An 18018-nucleotide genomic window follows, 5' to 3' on the forward strand; every position below is an offset into this window, starting at 1 on the left:
AACTCCAGATGTTGTGGTCTGCAGGCCGAAGCCTCCGAGATGGTAAGTCCAGGCCCTGCGACCGGAGTCTTCAAGGTCGATCCCAGCTGGAGGCCGCCGACTCCACAGTGTTAGGCCGTAGCGCGAACGGAGACACAACACGGTAAAGGTCGCATCTCCGTTGAGGAGGAGATTGGAAAAAAAGGTTTCCCCCACCCCCCCACCACCCCCCACATAAACAGAGTTAAAAATAAATCAAAAGATACATTTAAACAATAGACAAAACAAAAAAAAAGACAGAGTGACTGCCGGTGAGCCGCAGCTGCAGAACGCAGCCACGCCTCCAATGCATGAAATGTCATTAAAGCCTTGAAACTGCGTTATCTGTTAGATGTCATTAACCAAAAAAGTAAACATTATAGTTGCCAGTTCAAGATTATGTCAAAAAACCCAGTAACTCTGTTTATAGGCCCCCACAATACTTATGGATTTGAGCTCACACAACAGGTCTTATGAAGGCACAAAAATCCTGTCAGACAAATTTTTATTAAAGTGCACAAAACTGATGGTAAAAACATTAATGAGAATCAAAGCATCTGTTAGGACTGAAGAGTGAAGCGGTAAGCAGGTCACTCCCAGGTTAGGAGATGGTGACAAACAGAATGATGCTGAGGCAATATTAATTCTTTGAATGAAGGCATCAAGTGCATTATATCCAGCTTTCAGCATTGGTGATGATACAAAGTCAGATTGCGTAGTCGACCGTCAGGAGGTTGGTAGCATGGACGATTCAGGTGAACATATACAAGTAGATGTGTACAACCTTTTTGTAGAAAAAGAGAAACAGACTGATTTTTTTTTAATGCTGAAAAACTGAAAGATGTTGATGTTCAAGGTCATCTGTGTGTCTTTCTTCATTAATCACAGAAAGTTAATATGCAGTTTAAATAAGCAAATAATAAGCAAATAGGGCCTTTCATGCAAGAGGAATTATGTAAATATTCTTCTTGCTATGGTTTTTGAGCAATGTCGAGTCTGCATCTCGAATATTGTGTATAGGTCTGAGAAAGGAGAAACGCCATAGAAAATGTATTGCAAATGATTACAATGGTGACATTCAACACCAGAATGTAGTGCCAGAGATTCAGCAGACATGGGGCAAGTTCCCTGGAGTTTATAGGAATGAAAGGAGATCTCATGGAAACATGTAAAGTCCGTACAGGGCATGCAAGTTTGAGATGCAGAATTTATCTATCTTTTCGCTCGGATATTCAGAACCAGGAGTTATAGCATGAAATAATTTTTTGAGCATTCAGGATAAAGAGAAAAAATATCTTGACCGGGAGGGAAGTGAATAAATACAATTCTCAAAAAAGCCTGTAGGGTTGGGAAGGGGTTCAACTACTGAATATATGCAAGGCAGAAATCTTTTTACATATCAAGGAAATAAAAGGAATGCAGGAAACATAGAAAATAGGTGCAGGAGTAGGCCATTCAGCCTTTCGAGCCTGCACCGCTATTCATTATGATCATGGCTGATCATCCAATTCAGTATCCCGTACCTGCCTTCTCTCCATACCCCCTGATCCCTTTAGCCACAAGGGCCACATCTAACTCCCTCTTAAATATAGCCAATGAACTGGCCTCAACTACCTTCTGTGGCAAAGAATTCCACAGATTCACCACTCTCTGTGTGAAAAAAAACTTTCTCATCTCAGTCCTAAAAGACTTCCCCCTTATCCTTAAACTGTGACCCCTTGTTCTGGACTTCCCCAATAACAGGAACAATCTTCCTGCATCTAGCCTGTCCAACCCCTTAAGAATTTTGTAAGTTTCTATAAGATGCCCCCTTAATCTTCTAAATTCCAGCGAGTACAAGCCGAGTCTGTCCAGTCTTTCTTCATATGAAAGTCCTGCCATCCCAGGAATCAATCTGGTGAACCTTTTCTGTACTCCCTCTATGGCAAGAGGCTGCTAAGTAAAAGGCTAGCCATACTCTTACTGAATTGCAGGGCAAGCACGTAAAATCAAATTGTCTACTCCTAAGCATTAGTTTTATTCCATAATCTATTTGCTGCCTCCATTAAATGTGTCCAGAACACAATACTTACACATAGCATGAAATTAGTGGCTACGGAAAAAAAATTAGCAAGTAGCATAGTAAATGCAGCAAAGGTTAATATTTCAGCTATTTTCATTTCAATTCCAAATGAGCTAATTGCACAATCAGAAAAGCTATTGCTAATTAAATATAATACTTGGTTTTATTTAAACCAGGACTATTTAATATAAGAAGAACCTGTGATACATTATTCATTGAGATATTGAATTTGTATACCAATTATAAATGTGTGTACCTGCCATCAGCAAAAGGAAGCACTTGTTTTGGAAATAAATGATTTCTCTGAATGTACAAATTTAGCAGTTAATAGATTCACATGATTGGTGGACGTATAGTGAAATTCATACATCTCGCGGGATGTGCAGCAAAATAGTATAGCCCAACATTTAATGTTTATATCTTACCTGACCAAATAACTTTTCAGCTGACCGCGATAGTTGACTACCAGAAGTTCTGCTGAATACTGAATACAGTCAGTGGACTCCAGGAAAATCAACCCTGCCACAGCATGACTGAGGTCACCTGCAGAGCTTGTGGTCTTTAAAACATTTGAAAAATAGGTATTTTTTTAGTTATGTATGTAATTCTTTACTCAAAAAATATGCTCCTTCCAAATTTATTATAACACATTCTGAACACCTCAGATTTAATTTAAAACAGTCGCAGTCTATCCACAAAATTTATAGATATAAAATTTATATAAACTCTCTAGAAATTGTGAAACAATTTTTCAATGTGCTATAGTCTTTCCAATCACTGCCTTAGTGTCATCAATTTTATTCCCACTTTGAAATAAGAGTCCAAGTCATACAGCGTGGAAACAGGCCCTTCCACTCATCTTGCCCATGTCGACCTACATGGCCCATCTACACTAGTCCCGCCTGCCTTCATTTGGTCCATATCCTTTCAAGTCTATCCTATCCTTGTACCCGTCCAAATGTTTCTAATACGTTGTGATAGTACCTGCCTCAACTACCTCCATTGGCAGCTTGTTTTATTTCTACACCACCCTATGTGTTAAAAAAGTTGTCCCTCACCTTAAACCTATGCCCTCTGGCTCTTGATTTCCCCACTCTGGGTAAAAGTGCATTTACCCTACCTATTCCTCTTACACACCTCTACAAGATCATGCCTCAGCCGCCTGCACTCCAAGGAATAGAGTCCTAGCCTGCTCAACCTTTCCCTATAGCTCGGGCTCTCGAGTCCCAGCAACATCCTCATAAATCTTCTTTGCGCCCTTTCCAGCTTAACAACTTCATTCATATAACAGGGCAACCAAAACTGAACACAATACTCTAAATGTGGCCTCACCAATGTCTTGTACATCTGTAACATGATTTCCCAACTTCTTTGCTCAATGTTCTGACTGATGAAGGCCAATATAAGCTTTTGATGAAAGCTTTTCTTGACCACCCTCTCTGCCTTTGATGCTATTTTCAAGATAATTATATTTTTGTCTTGTAATGATTTAGAGCAGAATAACCTGGGTGGCCTGCCCTCCATTTGAAAATTGGGAATAGAGTTAGTCTTGCAGCAAGGAAACAGGCTCTTGGCTCATTGAGTCCACATTGACCAGCAAGCACCCATTCATACCAATTTTATTTTATTCTCTCCACATACCCATCACTTTTAGAGTATTAAGAGTATTGTGTTCAGTTCTGGGCACTGTGTTATTGGAAAGATATTGTCAAGCTGGGAAGGGTACCGAAAAGATTTACGAAGATGTTGCCAGGATTAGAAGGTCTGAGCTACAGGCAGAGATTGAGTAGTCTGGAACTTTATTCCTTGGAGCGCAGGAGGACAAGGGGTGATCTTATAGAGGTTTATAAATCATGAAATGAATAGATAGGGTAGATGCACAGAGTCCCTTGCCCAGAGTAGGTAAATCGAAGACCAGAGGACATGGATTTAAGGTGAAGCGGAAAAGATTTAATAGGAATCTGAGGGGTAACTTTTTCACACCAAGGATAATGAATGTATGGAACAAGCTTCCAGAGGAGGTAGTTGAGGCAGGGACTATCCCAACATTTAAGAAGCAGTTAGAAAAGGTACATGGATAGGACAGGTTTGGAGGATAGCAAAAGTTTTTTTAGGTACGTGAAGAGGAAAAAAATAGTCAAGGCAAATGTGGGTCCCTTGAAGACAGAAGCAGGGGAATTTATTATGGGAAACAAAGAAATGGCAGACGAGTTAAACCGTTACTTTGGATCTGTGTTTACTGAGGAGGATACACACAATCTCCCAAATGTTCTAGGGGCCGGAGAACCTAGGGTAGACTGATGGGACTGAAGGCTGATAAATCCCCAGGGCCTGATGGTCTGCATCCCAGGGTACTTAAGGAGGTGGCTCTAGAAATAGTGGAAGCATTGGAGATCATTTTTCAATGTTCTATAGATTCAGGATCAGTTCCTGTGGATTGGAGGATAGCAAATGTTATCACACTTTTTAAGAAAGGAGGGAGAGAGAAAACGGGTAATTATAGACCAGTTAGTCTGACATCAGTGGTGGGGAAGATGCTGGAGTCAATTATAAAAGACGAAATTGCTGAGCATTTGGATAGCAGTAACAGGATCATTCCGAGTCAACATGGATTTACGAAGGGGAAATCATGCTTGACAAATCTACTGGAATTTTTTGAGAATGTAACTAGGAAAATTGACAGGGGAGAGTCAGTGGATGTGGTGTACCTCGACTTTCAGAAAGCCTTCGACAAGGTCCCACATAGGAGATTAGTGGGCAAAATTAGAGCACATGGTATTGGGGGTAGGGTACTGACATGGATAGAAAATTGGTTGACAGACAGAAAGCAAAGAGTGGGGATAAATGGGTCCCTTTCGGAATGGCAGGCAGTGACCAGTGGGGTACCGCAAGGTTCGGTGCTGGGACCCCAGCTATTTACGATATACATTAATGACTTAGATGAAGGGATTAAAAGTACCATTAGCAAATTTGCAGATGATACTAAGCTGGGGGGTAGTGTGAATTGTGAGGAAGATGCAATAAGGCTGCAGGGTGACTTGGACAGGTTGTGTGAGTGGGCGGATACATGGCAGATGCCTCAGTAGAGCAGGCAAAATAATAAAAGATCCATCCCACCCCGGCCACCGTCTGTTTGTTCATCTGCCCTCTGGTCGACGTTTCAGGTCGATCAAATCCCGAACAAACAGACTTAAGAACAGTTTTTACCCCAGGGCCATACGAGAACTGAACACTACCTTCTGCACTAGGCAACACTGTTAAAAAATCTTTTGTACTTAATATAATTGTATTTATTTGTTTTTGCATTTATTGCATATATGTTTCTACGCACCGTCAGGATTGGCTATTTTTTAATTTTGTTGTACTCGTTGCAATGACAATAAATGAATATTATTATTATTATTATTATGCAGTTTAATGTAGATAAGTGTGAAGTTATTCACTTTGGAAGTAAGAATAGAAAGGCAGATTATTATCTGAATGGTGTCAAGTTAGGAAGAGGGGATGTTCAACGAGATCTGGGTGTCCTAGTGCATCAGTCACGGAAAGGAAGCATGCAGGTACAGCAGGCAGTGAAGAAAGCCAATGGAATGTTGGCCTTCGTAACAAGAGGAGTTGAGTATAGGAGCAAAGAGGTCCTTCTACAGTTGTACCGGGCCCTGGTGAGACCGCACCTGGAGTACTGTGTGCAGTTTTGGTCTCCAAATTTGAGGAAGGATATTCTTGCTATTGAGGGCGTGCAGCGTAGGTTCACTGGGTTGATTCCCGGAATGGCGGGACTGTCGTATGTTGAAAGGCTGGAGTAATTAGGCTTGTATACACTGGAATTTAGAAGGATGAGGGGGGATCTTATTGAAACATATAAGATAATTAGGGGATTGGACACATTAGAGGCAGGAAACATGTTCCCAATGTCGGGGGAGTCCAGAACAAGGGGCCACAGTTTAAGAATAAGGGGTAGGCCATTTAGAACAGAGATGAGGAAGAACTTTTTCAGTCAGAGTGGTGAAGGTGTGGAATTCTCTGCCTCAGAAGGCAGTGGAGGCCAGTTCGTTGGATGCTTTCAAGAGAGAGCTGGATAGAGCTCTTAAGGATAGCGGAGTGAGGGGGTATGGGGAGAAGGCAGGAACGGGGTACTGATTGAGAGTGATCAGCCATGATCGCATTGAATGGCGGTGCTGGCTCGAAGGGCTGAATGGCCTACTCCTGCACCTATTGTCAATTGTCAGACAGGTGGGACTAGTGTAGCTGGGACATGTTGGCCGGTGTGGCAAGTTGGGCAGAGGGGTCCGTTTCCACACTGTATCACTCTATGACTCCAACTGCCCTCTGATTCTATCACTCACGTACATACCAGGGACAATTTACAGTGGTCAATCAATCCCGTGGTCCTTGGGATGTGGCAGCAAAATGCAGTACCCAAAGTCAAAGATGAAAACTCCAAATACCTGAACTGCTTGTTGTTTCGTCCAACTGTGAGATTCCCTCTCTCGGCAGCAGAGTACCACATTACCCATGCTAGTAAGGCATTCATTGGGTAACAACAAATCTAACCATTTAAAATTAATGTTGCACATCTCCAATTGTCAAAATACTTTAAATTGCACTTTGTTCCGAGAAACCCGTCGTCTTAACATTCTTTTCATATTCCATAAAATGAATGTACATAACTAGTAAAAATCATAATTTCAAATGAAAACATGTTTTAGAATATAAATATTAGTATTACCGGTAATATTATGAAAAGTTCACTCCCCATCAGGTCAAACACCCTCACTGTGCCTGAGCTTTCAGCATAAGCCAACAAAGTACAATCTTGACTCCATGTCACACGTCGCCATTGTGGGTAGGGATCCTTTGGAACTGGGCATAGAAAAAAACAACAGTAGCTAACTCGAAGACACAAGAGACTGCAATTGCTGGAATCTTGGGCAAATGACAAAGTGCTGGAGGAACTCAGCAGGTTAGGCAGCATCTCTGGAGGAAAATGGACAGATAATGATTTTGGACATCTGTCATATCTGTCAAAGGGCAGCACGGTGGCGCAGCAGCAGATTTGCTGCCTTGCATCGCCAGAGACCTAGGTTCAATCCGGGCCAAGGGTGCTGTCTGTACGGAGTTTGTACGTTCTCCCCGTGACCGTATGGGTTTTCTCCAGGTCCTCCCACACACCAAAGACATGCAGGTTTGTAGGTTAATTGGTTTCTGTAGATTCTAAATTGTCCCTAGTGTGTAGGATAGTGCTAGTTTATGGGATGATCGCTGGTCGTCGCGGACTTGGTGGGCCGCAGGGCCTGTTTTCTTGCTGTATCTCTAAACTAAACTAAGCCCATTGGGTAATTGACAGATGGGAAGGGTCAGGAGCCTTCTTCAGGCAGAGTTCCTCCAGCACTTTGTTTTACCGTCGTCAGCTTGTCAACTTTAATAACAAAGGACTACTATTATTTTTTTACCAATTTTGTGTCCAATTAACACAAAAGCTTTCACTTTTAAGTTACCTCCTGAAATATTGCTGTACAAATTATTAACCATTTCTAGCAGGATCAATTCTACAGTGCTGTTCTTGGTTTGAAACATATCTATAAGCATTAACGTTCATCTTGACTCTACTATGGTAATGTTCCTCTCACTACAGCACAAAAATATCTGCAGGACACATTATCAAAACTGAGATTATACAGCTTGAAAAAGGTAGCTTGTTGAATGTTATTAGCAAACCATATGGACTCATTACATTCCTCAGCCACAGCATAATTGAGAATATATTGAAATTATTAACACCCAGTGCATACAACATAACCTGTGACCCTCCTCACAGCCAACTAAATACCAATCAGAACGAATTAATAACTTTTAGAACTGAAAAGTATCTTTCAGCATTTACTTTTGAATAATCCCCCCCCCCCCGGCCTGATGCCCTCATCTAACTACATCCCATGTCTATCCTTCTTTACCACATTATGTTTCTGATTCAGATATTGTTCTATTCTCAGTCAGTCAGCTTTAAGCATTTGAATGAATCTCAAACACCTCAGCTTCCTCATTAAACTGGATCTTGACAATCTTCAATCTTAAATAAAATTCTAGCAATAACACAGACAATATTGATAACTTAAGTGTACAGTGGGCAATGGAGTGTATTTAAAAAATATATAAAAGTGCAGGATGCAATAATAATTTTCATGAGTTTATGAAGCTTCAGATTTGGGAGGTTAGCTAGAGATCAGCCTAATTTCATTGTCCTGTTTTGCTGGACTATTATAGTAAATATGGACATTGATAACCACAAACGCAGGGAAAGGTAACCAGTAAATCTCAACTTTAGCTGAAAGGAGTCTTGAATCATAGAAATGAAGATTTGCAGGTGTGTTACCTGTACATTTTCCAATAACAGAGCCAAATTCATCTTTTGCGGATCTGCAAAATAAAGTAAAGATTAGGAAATAAGCAACCTCTTTTTTTGGTTCCTTTGGGAACCCAAAAGTTTGTAAGAATATACATGCAAAAAGACTGATGGAAAATTAACTTTCCAGTGCAGAAATCTGTTTATTAGGCCATAATTCATTATTACACACTCCTCCACATTGTTCGTTGATCTCCAACAGGCCACACAACCAAAGCATTCTCTCAGCATACCCAGACTGAAATCAAACGGACAAAATGAAAACAAATCAGATTCTCACTTCCAAGTAACCTCTGTTGAAATTTTACACAAGTGGGCTTTGGACAAGGATAATGTACGAGTTGCCTTTGATATCCCACGTGGGAAAAGCCAGCAGCATTCACAGACTATGGTCACTTACACAAGGTACTCAGGACTATGCCCGGACTATACCCTTAATCAGTACCTTAGAACAGAAGCCAAAACTAGATGTTGAAGAGTGAAGTAAGTAAATTCAGTAATTTGCTTTTCTGCTCCAACCAAACATTTCTTTGGGTTGCATCAGTTGTCTACACTTTCCCACACACCTGATCAATAGATATTCTGAGCTTCCATTCAAGGGATGCACAATGACATAATGGTGCTGTGAAGAATTGGAGCTGAGCTGGAGCCCAGATATACAAAAGGACTAATTATACCCAGAATGGAAAAGGTTTGTTTGCAGCATTAACAATGTCACAGACCAGCTCACTAGTTCCTGTGCTGTTAACACCACATACAAGTCGGAAAAAAAAGACTCTGCCTGCAGCTACCAAGCAATCATTTAAAAAAATAAAATAAAATATGGATACAAGAACCAGAATATACTTTGGGTATGATACATTTACCTGATCTCAATGCACTGGTCTTGAACTACAGCAAGCAATTTCCCATTACTGTGCAAAAACAGATAATATATTAGTGTCAAGCTTTCACCCAAAGAAACTGAAACAAAATGTTAATGTTGAGTTCTAACAATTTTTATCAATACTGTATTATTTGATGAAACATCAGGAATATTAATCAAAGTTCTAAATTACAAAACAATAACAGGTTCATGACAGAATTTAAAGGAACATTAATCTAATCATGTTAATAAACATATGCAATTGGGCTTTTGAGCCATTAATTACTAAATTAATACCTGCCTAAATGAAACACCAAAGACAACCCATTGTCACTGTTAACTAACTTAAAACAACATTTTTTTAAAAGTCAAAAGTTCCAAATGTGGTGTAAATATTTGGTTGTATACTTCATTTACAATCAGCTTAAGCTTGATTACATAATTTAATTTATGATTTATGGTATTTCATATGAAACAACAACCTCAAATTAAGATTGTATCATTTGGACTTTTATGAAACCAAGAATGTTATGGCGTCATTTTCCAAGGATACTCAAATCTATAAATACGTTTTGCCAACAGGTTTAATTACCTGGTTACAACAAGTTGCCAGTTGATCTGTTTACTAACCAGCTGGAAAAAACTACGCGATAGCAAAGACGTGGAAGAGCTGCGGGACAAAATTCAGAATAGTGACATAAAAAAAGTCTTAAGTGTGCAAAGAATCAAGTCACAATAAACACAAAACGATATAATAGAACTTTATTTATCCCAGGAGGGACAAAATGCTAGAGTAACTCAGTGGGACAGCCAACATCTCTGGATAGAAGGAATGGGAGATATTTCGGGTCGAGACCCTTCTTCAGTCTGACCCTGAAGAAGGGTCTCGACGCCAAACATCACCCATTCCTTCTATCCAGAGATGGTGCATGTCCTGCTGAGTTACTCCAGCATTTTGTGTCTCTCTTCGGTGTAATCCATCATCTGTAGTTCATTCCTTCATAATAAACACTATATTGATGCAAAGGTATATTATAAGCAACTGACAATTGACATCAGGGCTTCAAACAAAAAACAAATGTCTACAGGAAGTCAGCAGGTCAGTCAGCATCTTGTGAGGGGATGGACAGATGACATTTCAAATCAGGAGATAGACACAAAAGCTAGAGTAACTCAGCGGATGAGAAAGCATTTCTGGAGAAAAGGAATAGGTGGTAATGGGTCAAGGCCCTTCTTCAGTCTGACCCGCTGAGTTACTCCAGCATTTTGTGTTTATCTTTGGTTTAAACCAACATTTACTGAAGAGCACATCTCAAATGTCTTAGAGTGCAAAGCCTCAACGTGGAAGCAGATGCAGCAAAGATGGAAAAATTGAGGCAAAGAGATTACAAACTTGTAAGAGGCGGGATGGGAGGAGGTGCAGTCAAGGTAGCTGGGCTTAAAATCTTTGAAAATAGAACACAAAATAGAAAGATCCACCAACACAAACAAATGTAACTTACTGTGACAGATTACGCAGATGAGAAATTCTCATGGTAGACACAACATGCTGGAGTGCTTCAGAAGAAGGGTCTCGACCTGAAACGTCACCCATACCTTCTCTCCTGAGATACTGCCTGACCCGCTGAGTTACTCCAGCATTTTGTGTCTACCTTTGATTTAAACCAGCATCTACAGTTATTTTCCTACATACCTGAGAAATTCTCACTATTGATTTACGAAAATAACTTTTATAATCAATATTATCGTGAAATAGCTCAAACTCCAACACATTCATCCCTGCCCCTCGAGAAAAAAAACTGAAAGGAAAATAACAGCTGTAATTACCTGTATCCAACATACTCAAGTGCAAAATTGAAGGGAGCTGAATAGGAAAAAAGTTTCAACATCAAAGTTAATTGTTTAAATTGAAAGATAAGAAGACTGTTACTATTTTGCAAGTATAAACGTAAAGCATCAATTTATTTACCCAAGACCATTACAATGCAGCATAACAAATATGTTCTCGGTTGAGAAAGCACCTGAACTGTACATCTCAAAAAATATAGAATCAATTACCTTTTACTTCAGGATATCAATATCCCTTCTTACAGCACAATTTGCAGACTACCAATATTGCACAAGGCATCTCTAAAGTTTATAGACTGGATATCTTAATAAAGGAGAATGCAAGGAGAAGTTTATCAAAAATATACAAAGTGCTCGTAACTCAGCAGGTCAAGCAGCATCTCTGGAGGACGTGGATATCAGAAGAATGTTGATTAAAATAAAATTAATATGCTAGAACACGAATGATAATTCATTGGCTCTTAATTAAAACAATGCCATAGGATCTATTGTGCCTGTCTGATTAAACAATTGGTCTGAAAAGGCAATTCCAATAGTGTAATACTCCCTCAGCTTTGTACTCAGGTTTTGGAATGGGACTTCAATCTTCAAATTCAGGTACAAGAACACATGCAGACCCTTACCCCTCGAAATCTATCCTATTCTTGTACCTGTCTAATTGTTACTTAAAAGTTGTGAGTCCCTGCCTCAATAACCACCTCTGACATCTCGTTCCATACACCCACCACCCATTGTGTGAAAAGGTTACCCCTCAGATCCTTTTCTCCTTCAACTTAAACCTATGCCCTCTGGTCCTCGATTCCCCTACTACAGGCAAGAGACTGTGTGCATCTACCCGATCTAATCCTCTCATGATTTTATACACCTCTATAAGATCACCCATCACCCTCCTCTGCTCCAAGGAATAGAGTTCCAGCCTACTCAACCTCTCTCTATAGCTCAGACCCTCGAGTCCTGGCAACATCCTTGTAAATCTTCTCTGTACCCTTTCCAGCTTGCCAAAGTCATTCCTATATCATGGTGCCTAGAACTGAACACAATATTCTAAATGCGGCCAACGTCTTATATAACTGCAACATTACCTCCCAACTTCAATACTCAATGACTGATGAAGGCCAATGTGCCAAAAGCCTTCTTGACCACCCTATCTACCTACGACTCCACCTTTCAAGGAAGTATGCACCTGCACTCCTCTATCCCACTGCTCTACAACACTCCCCAGAGCCTTACCATTCACTGTGTAGGTCATGCCCAGGTTAGACTTCCCAAATTGCAACATCCCACATTTCTCTCCATTAAATTCCATCAACCATTCCTTAGCCCACCTGGCCAACCGATCAAGATCCTGCTGCAATTTTTCACAACCATCTTCACTATCTGGAATACCATCCACTTTTGTATCTGCAAACTTGCCATGTATGTTCTCATCAAAAACATTGTGTAGGAGCCATTTATGTTTAGACTAGCTATTGTTAGCATATTACATTATTTTATCTAGATATATCTTGCCGTATTATTTTGGACACTTGGGGGCAGTCGTTAGATGAATATATATATGGGCATAACGGACTGGGAGGAGCCAGAACAAGGTGGTATATATATGAATAGTGGTAGGGAGAGTATACAATTCTTATCAGACCTGCAACCAGACCTGTGAGCAGACGCAGGAAAAGACTTGGAGACCTGGGACCAGACCAGGGTCAGAGCAGCCAGCTACGACTTGTATGCAAAGTAAGTACAGCCTGGTATGTTCATCTCTTTGTTTGTACAGCTACTTCAATAAACAACTAATTAAACTGGAAAAACGGCTGGAAGATCTGTTCTGTTGGGGTTTGCACAAGTTCATTCCGACTCTCTGTATAGTAATGGCAATTAGAAAATACTTTATTGGAAGAGTTGGAAAATTGCCATTACACATTAAGATAGATGTCAAACAGTAACGGGCCCAGCACTGAAACCTGAGGCACACCACTAGTCACAGACATCCAGTCCGAGAAGCAACCTTTCACCAGCACCCTCTGCTTCCTTCCATGGAGCAAATTTTCTATCCATTCAGTTATCTCTCCTTAGATCCCACATTTGTTTTAATCTCTGGCTTTTGTTCCAACCATCTACCTAGCAACCCCTCCCCCCACCCCACTCACCAGTGTTCACCTATGACTTTCCACACTTCGTCCTGCCTCTCCTCTCTCTCAGCTATCCTCCTCCTCCTCCTTCAATCAGTCTGAAGAAAGGTCCCGATCTGAAACGTTACCTATCCATGTTCTCCAGTGAAGCTGCCTGACCTGTTGACTTACTCCAGCACTTTTTTCTCAATTATTGTAAAGCAGCATCTGCAGTTCCTTACTTCTACAAAACGATTCACAACATGAAAACAACTTTCTGATAACATGATCTACCAAATCCCTAGTAGCAGCAAACAAAGAAAAAAAGTAAAAATACATTCTAAAAATAAAATTAATTTTATACTGGCTGAAAAGAAGAGATGCTGTCTGGGCTGCCAAGTGACCATCTAGAGGCTAACCCCAAGACACACACCCAGGTCTGATCACCCTGCGGTGGGCCTGCCTCGACTGAGGGTGTCTTGTGATAAAAGGCCAAAACACCCAGTGACGTCGAGGTACACAACTGAAGATGTGTCTGAATGGTAGCACCTAGTGGTCATCCCCAAGAACAATACCAGTCAATTGTAGTGCAAACCCTAGGGATTGTAACATCCAGTCCTACTAATCAATCTCCATGAACACAAAAGGTACCAAACTGATAAAATTCCCAGTTTAGAAAATTCACTTGTCTTGCATAATGAATACATTTATGTTGTTAGTATATTAAATGTTGTAAGTAACAGGCTCATTTGAATTTATTTCATCTTTGAAAACACATCTCTAAAAAATTGGATGGAAATTTACTCCAGGCTGACATTTGTATCTTGCAAATTTCAAACATAACTCACCAGAAATAGTCTTTGCAATAACAGATCCACATTCTCGATTGCCTCTGGGCTGGGACAAATTAAAACAAGACATTAAATTCCAGATTACAATAACACAATATTTTCATATACACTGCTTAAAAATTCTGTTAATGGTTTACTGTATTATAACATCAATGCCAGATCACATAAATCAACTATTAACTTAAATTGAAATAATTTTCTTCAATGATCCCCTGAAGATAATGTGTTCAAAATTGAGGAAAAGGGATGTAACACCGAAATGGAATTTGTATTCAGACTTCCTTTTTGCAGATTAAGGAATGTGTCTGAAAAAGAACAATTATTTTAATGTGAGATTTTGAATTTCATTTAAGGAAATATGAAATAGTTTAAGCCTTACAATATGGTCCCAAACGTTTCAGCCATTTCATAAAGTGCTGTGAAAATAAAACCTCAGAGTAACATGTTGGCATGGACAGATGATCGGCTGATTTGCTAAAAAAGACTGCAGACATAAAGGGTTTTTCTCTTGTTGACAAGATGCAAGGCAGGACATGCAAGACCAAGTGTTGCACCTCCTGCAGTTGAAGGCAAGTACCAAGGGTCAAGAAGGAATGGCAGACAGGGAGTCGCGGAGGAAGCGATCCAATGTGGACATCCACGGTTAAGATGAGACAGTGGGGGGCAGTGAATTAGAACCCACATCATCCCTTCACTTCTCCCTGATTGTTCCCATTGTCACCTTCCTAACTTATCAGATTCCAACAGAGGTAGCCTTGGTGTATCACCCACCTGGCTGTCTCTTCCTTTACCCTCCAACCTACCTGGCTCCATTTGCGTTTTTTTGTCTGCCTCCATGTAACACCCACCTACCACCATCTCCCGACTCCACACATCCCCCCTCCTCTACCTGGTTTGATCTACCCATTAGATTGAAACGCTTCACGAAGTGCACTGTAAATGGCATACATTTTTCAATGCAGAATATTCCAGCACAGTGCATTTAAAGGAGCCAATTCCCAACAAGTACACAAAGTCTGGGCATTTCAGGTCCACAGCAGAGTAATGGAAGAACACATGGCTGTTGTTCCTGAAACATTAGAATTCCTTGGCCAGCACAAAACAAAATATGATACAAACAAAAATGCGGTGTTTCAGGGTATATCTCGGTCAATCAAGGATGAGTGTCTCCTGATCACTCCTTCCTCTCCCCTCTCCCATCAGGCAATAGGTTCGGAGGTTGAAAACGCACACCTCCAGATTCAGGGGCAGTTTCTTAACAGCTGTTATCAGGCAATTGCATCATCCTATCAACAACTAGAGAGCCACCCTAAAACCCTCGGAGTATCTTTAATGGGACTTTACTGGACTTTATTTTGCTCTAAATGTTACTCCCTTTATCATGTATCATGGCTTGATTGTAATCATGTATAGTCTTTCCTCTGCTGATTAGCAAGCAACAAACGCTGTTCACTACACCTTGGTACAGATGACAATAAACTAAACTAACAATTGCACGAAAAACTAAAAGCAACTTTTAAAGACTTATTTCACAACGTCAAATGGTCCGTATTTTAGACTCACTTAGGTGGCAAAGTATAACAAGACCCGTGGAAAAATCCAAAGGAAGACCAATCAGCCTGTATATATGCTCTTAATACAACAAGCTTAAGGAACGACCCTTCTTTTACAATGGCACAAACTTAAAATAAAGAGAGTGTACTGTTTTCATCTCAATAATAGGGAGACTTAATAGTCTCTTTTTCTCATGGAAGCAATACCACTACTTTAATACCGGGCAATACGTTACATTACCAAAATATTCTATTTTCAAGTCACTCCAGTATTCAAGGATGACTTTTACTAAAATACTTGAGCAAAAACAAACAGCTGGAGGACAGTGGGACAGGCAGCATCTCTGGAGAGAAGGAGTGGGTGACGTTTCGGGTCGAGACCCTTCTTCAGACTGGTTAGGGATAAGGGAAACGAGAGATATAGACGGTGATGTGGAGAGATAAAGAACAATGAATGAAAGATATGCAAAAAAGTAACGATGATAAAGGAAACAGGCCATTGTTAGCTGTTTGTCGGGTGAAAATGAGAAGCTAATATGACTTGGGTGGGGGAGGGATAGAGAGAGAGAGGGAATGTCGGGGCTACCTGAAGTGAGTGAAATCAATATTCATACCACTGGGCTGTAAGCTGCCCAAGCAAAATATGAGATGCTGTTCCTCCAATTTGCTTTAACCTCACTCTGACAATGGAGGAGACCTAGGACAGAAAGGTCTGTGTAGGAATGGAAAGGAAAATTGAAACGTGTCCAGCAACCGGGAGATAAGGTAGGTTCAGGCGGGCTGAGCGAAGGTGTTCCGCGAAATGATCGCCCAGTCTGCGTTTGGTCTCGCCGATGTATCAGAGTCCACATCTTGAACAACGGATACCGTAGATGAGGTTGGAGGAGGTGCAAGTGAACCTCTGCCTAACCTGAAAGGACTGTCGGGGTCCCTGGACAGAGTCGAGGGAGGAGGTATAGGGGCAGGTGTTGCAACTCTTCTGCGGTTGCAGGAGAAGGTACCTCCCACCTTCTAAACTCAACACTGACTGATGGTGTGCACTGGCATCCAACACAGTGGTATACAATTAGCACCTGCATCAGCACAGTTCTTTTAACTCCATCACCAAATACTCCACACATTACATTTTACATAATTTGTATTTAGTCATACAGAACGCAAATAGGCTCTTTGACCCAACTCGTACATGCCGAATAAGAAGCCCCATCTTAGCTAGTCTAATTTGCCAACATCCCTCCAAACCTATTGTATCATGTACCTGTCCAAAGGTCTATTAAAATGTTATAATGTTAATGTTATTGTACCTGCTCAACTACTTCTGCTGGCAGCTCATTTCATTTTCTCACCATCCACTGTGTGAAAAAGCTGGCCCTTGGGTTTCTATTCAATTAATTCCTTCTCACTTTAAACCAATAACCTCTAGTTCTTGTTTCCCCAACCATGAGAAAATGACTTTCTATTCCCTTCATGATTTATATATCTCCATTAAGACCACTCTGTCTCTTGCGCTCCAGGGAATAAAGTTCTAGCCTACCCAACAGCAGAGAAAGGCATAGATAGAGTGGATGTGAAAAGGATGTTTCCACTGGTGGGAGAGTCTAGGACCAGAATTAAAGGGCGCTCATGTGGAAAGGAGGTGAGGAGGAACTTCTTTAGTCAGAAGGTAGTTAATCTGTGGAACTCATTGCCACAGAGGGCTGTGAAGGCCAAGTCAGTGAATATTTTTAAAGCAGAGATAGGCAAATTCTTGATTAGAACAGGTGTCAAAGGTTACGAGGCGAAGGCAGGAAAATGGGAGGCAGAGATCAGTCATGATCAAATGGCAGAGTAGACATGATGGGCCAAATGGTCTAATTCTACTCTGATAACTTGTGAACCTCTCCCTGTAGTTCAGCTACTCGAATCCTGGCAACATGCTCATAGGCCCCAGACCTCTAGGCCTGGCTCTTCCTACCATAACCCACTACGAGGCCTGGCTCTTTCCCTCCATCCACATCCCTCAGCCTAGCTCTTCCCACTCCTCTAACTGCGAGGCCTGGCTTCCCCACCTCTCCACCCCTCCACCCCCATCCCCCCCCCCCCCCCCCCAACCTGACTCTACACGCACAACCCCTTACACTCCTACAACTGGCACTTCCCCCATCACACAATCCCTGCAAAGCTTGGCTTGTCCCCCATCACCCACACCCATTTGAGGTGGCTCTTCTCTCATCCCCAGAGCTGGCTCTTCCCACCCCACTAACTTCCCACTCCACTAACACCCCTAGTGCAAGTATTCCCTCCACCCCCTCCCCCTCTGCACGCCACACAACC

General features: G+C 41.1%; 1 protein-coding gene across 1 annotated transcript in view; it reads right to left on the minus strand.

The window, feature by feature from the left end:
- nbas (NBAS subunit of NRZ tethering complex) overlaps positions 1-18018 on the minus strand; it is a 191864-nt gene that overhangs the window by 173278 nt on the left and 568 nt on the right. The window contains exons 2-8 of the mRNA XM_078399277.1: positions 14150-14198; positions 11176-11212; positions 9941-10018; positions 9350-9397; positions 8454-8497; positions 6810-6943; positions 2506-2639 (exon numbers count right to left, since the gene is read on the minus strand). Of these exons, the coding sequence (XP_078255403.1) occupies positions 2506-2639; positions 6810-6943; positions 8454-8497; positions 9350-9397; positions 9941-10018; positions 11176-11212; positions 14150-14198 (524 nt within the window). The remainder of the gene's footprint in view (positions 1-2505; positions 2640-6809; positions 6944-8453; positions 8498-9349; positions 9398-9940; positions 10019-11175; positions 11213-14149; positions 14199-18018) is intronic.

The sequence above is a fragment of the Rhinoraja longicauda genome, chromosome 5, assembly GCF_053455715.1.
Source record: "Rhinoraja longicauda isolate Sanriku21f chromosome 5, sRhiLon1.1, whole genome shotgun sequence".
NCBI lineage: Eukaryota > Metazoa > Chordata > Chondrichthyes > Rajiformes > Arhynchobatidae > Rhinoraja > Rhinoraja longicauda.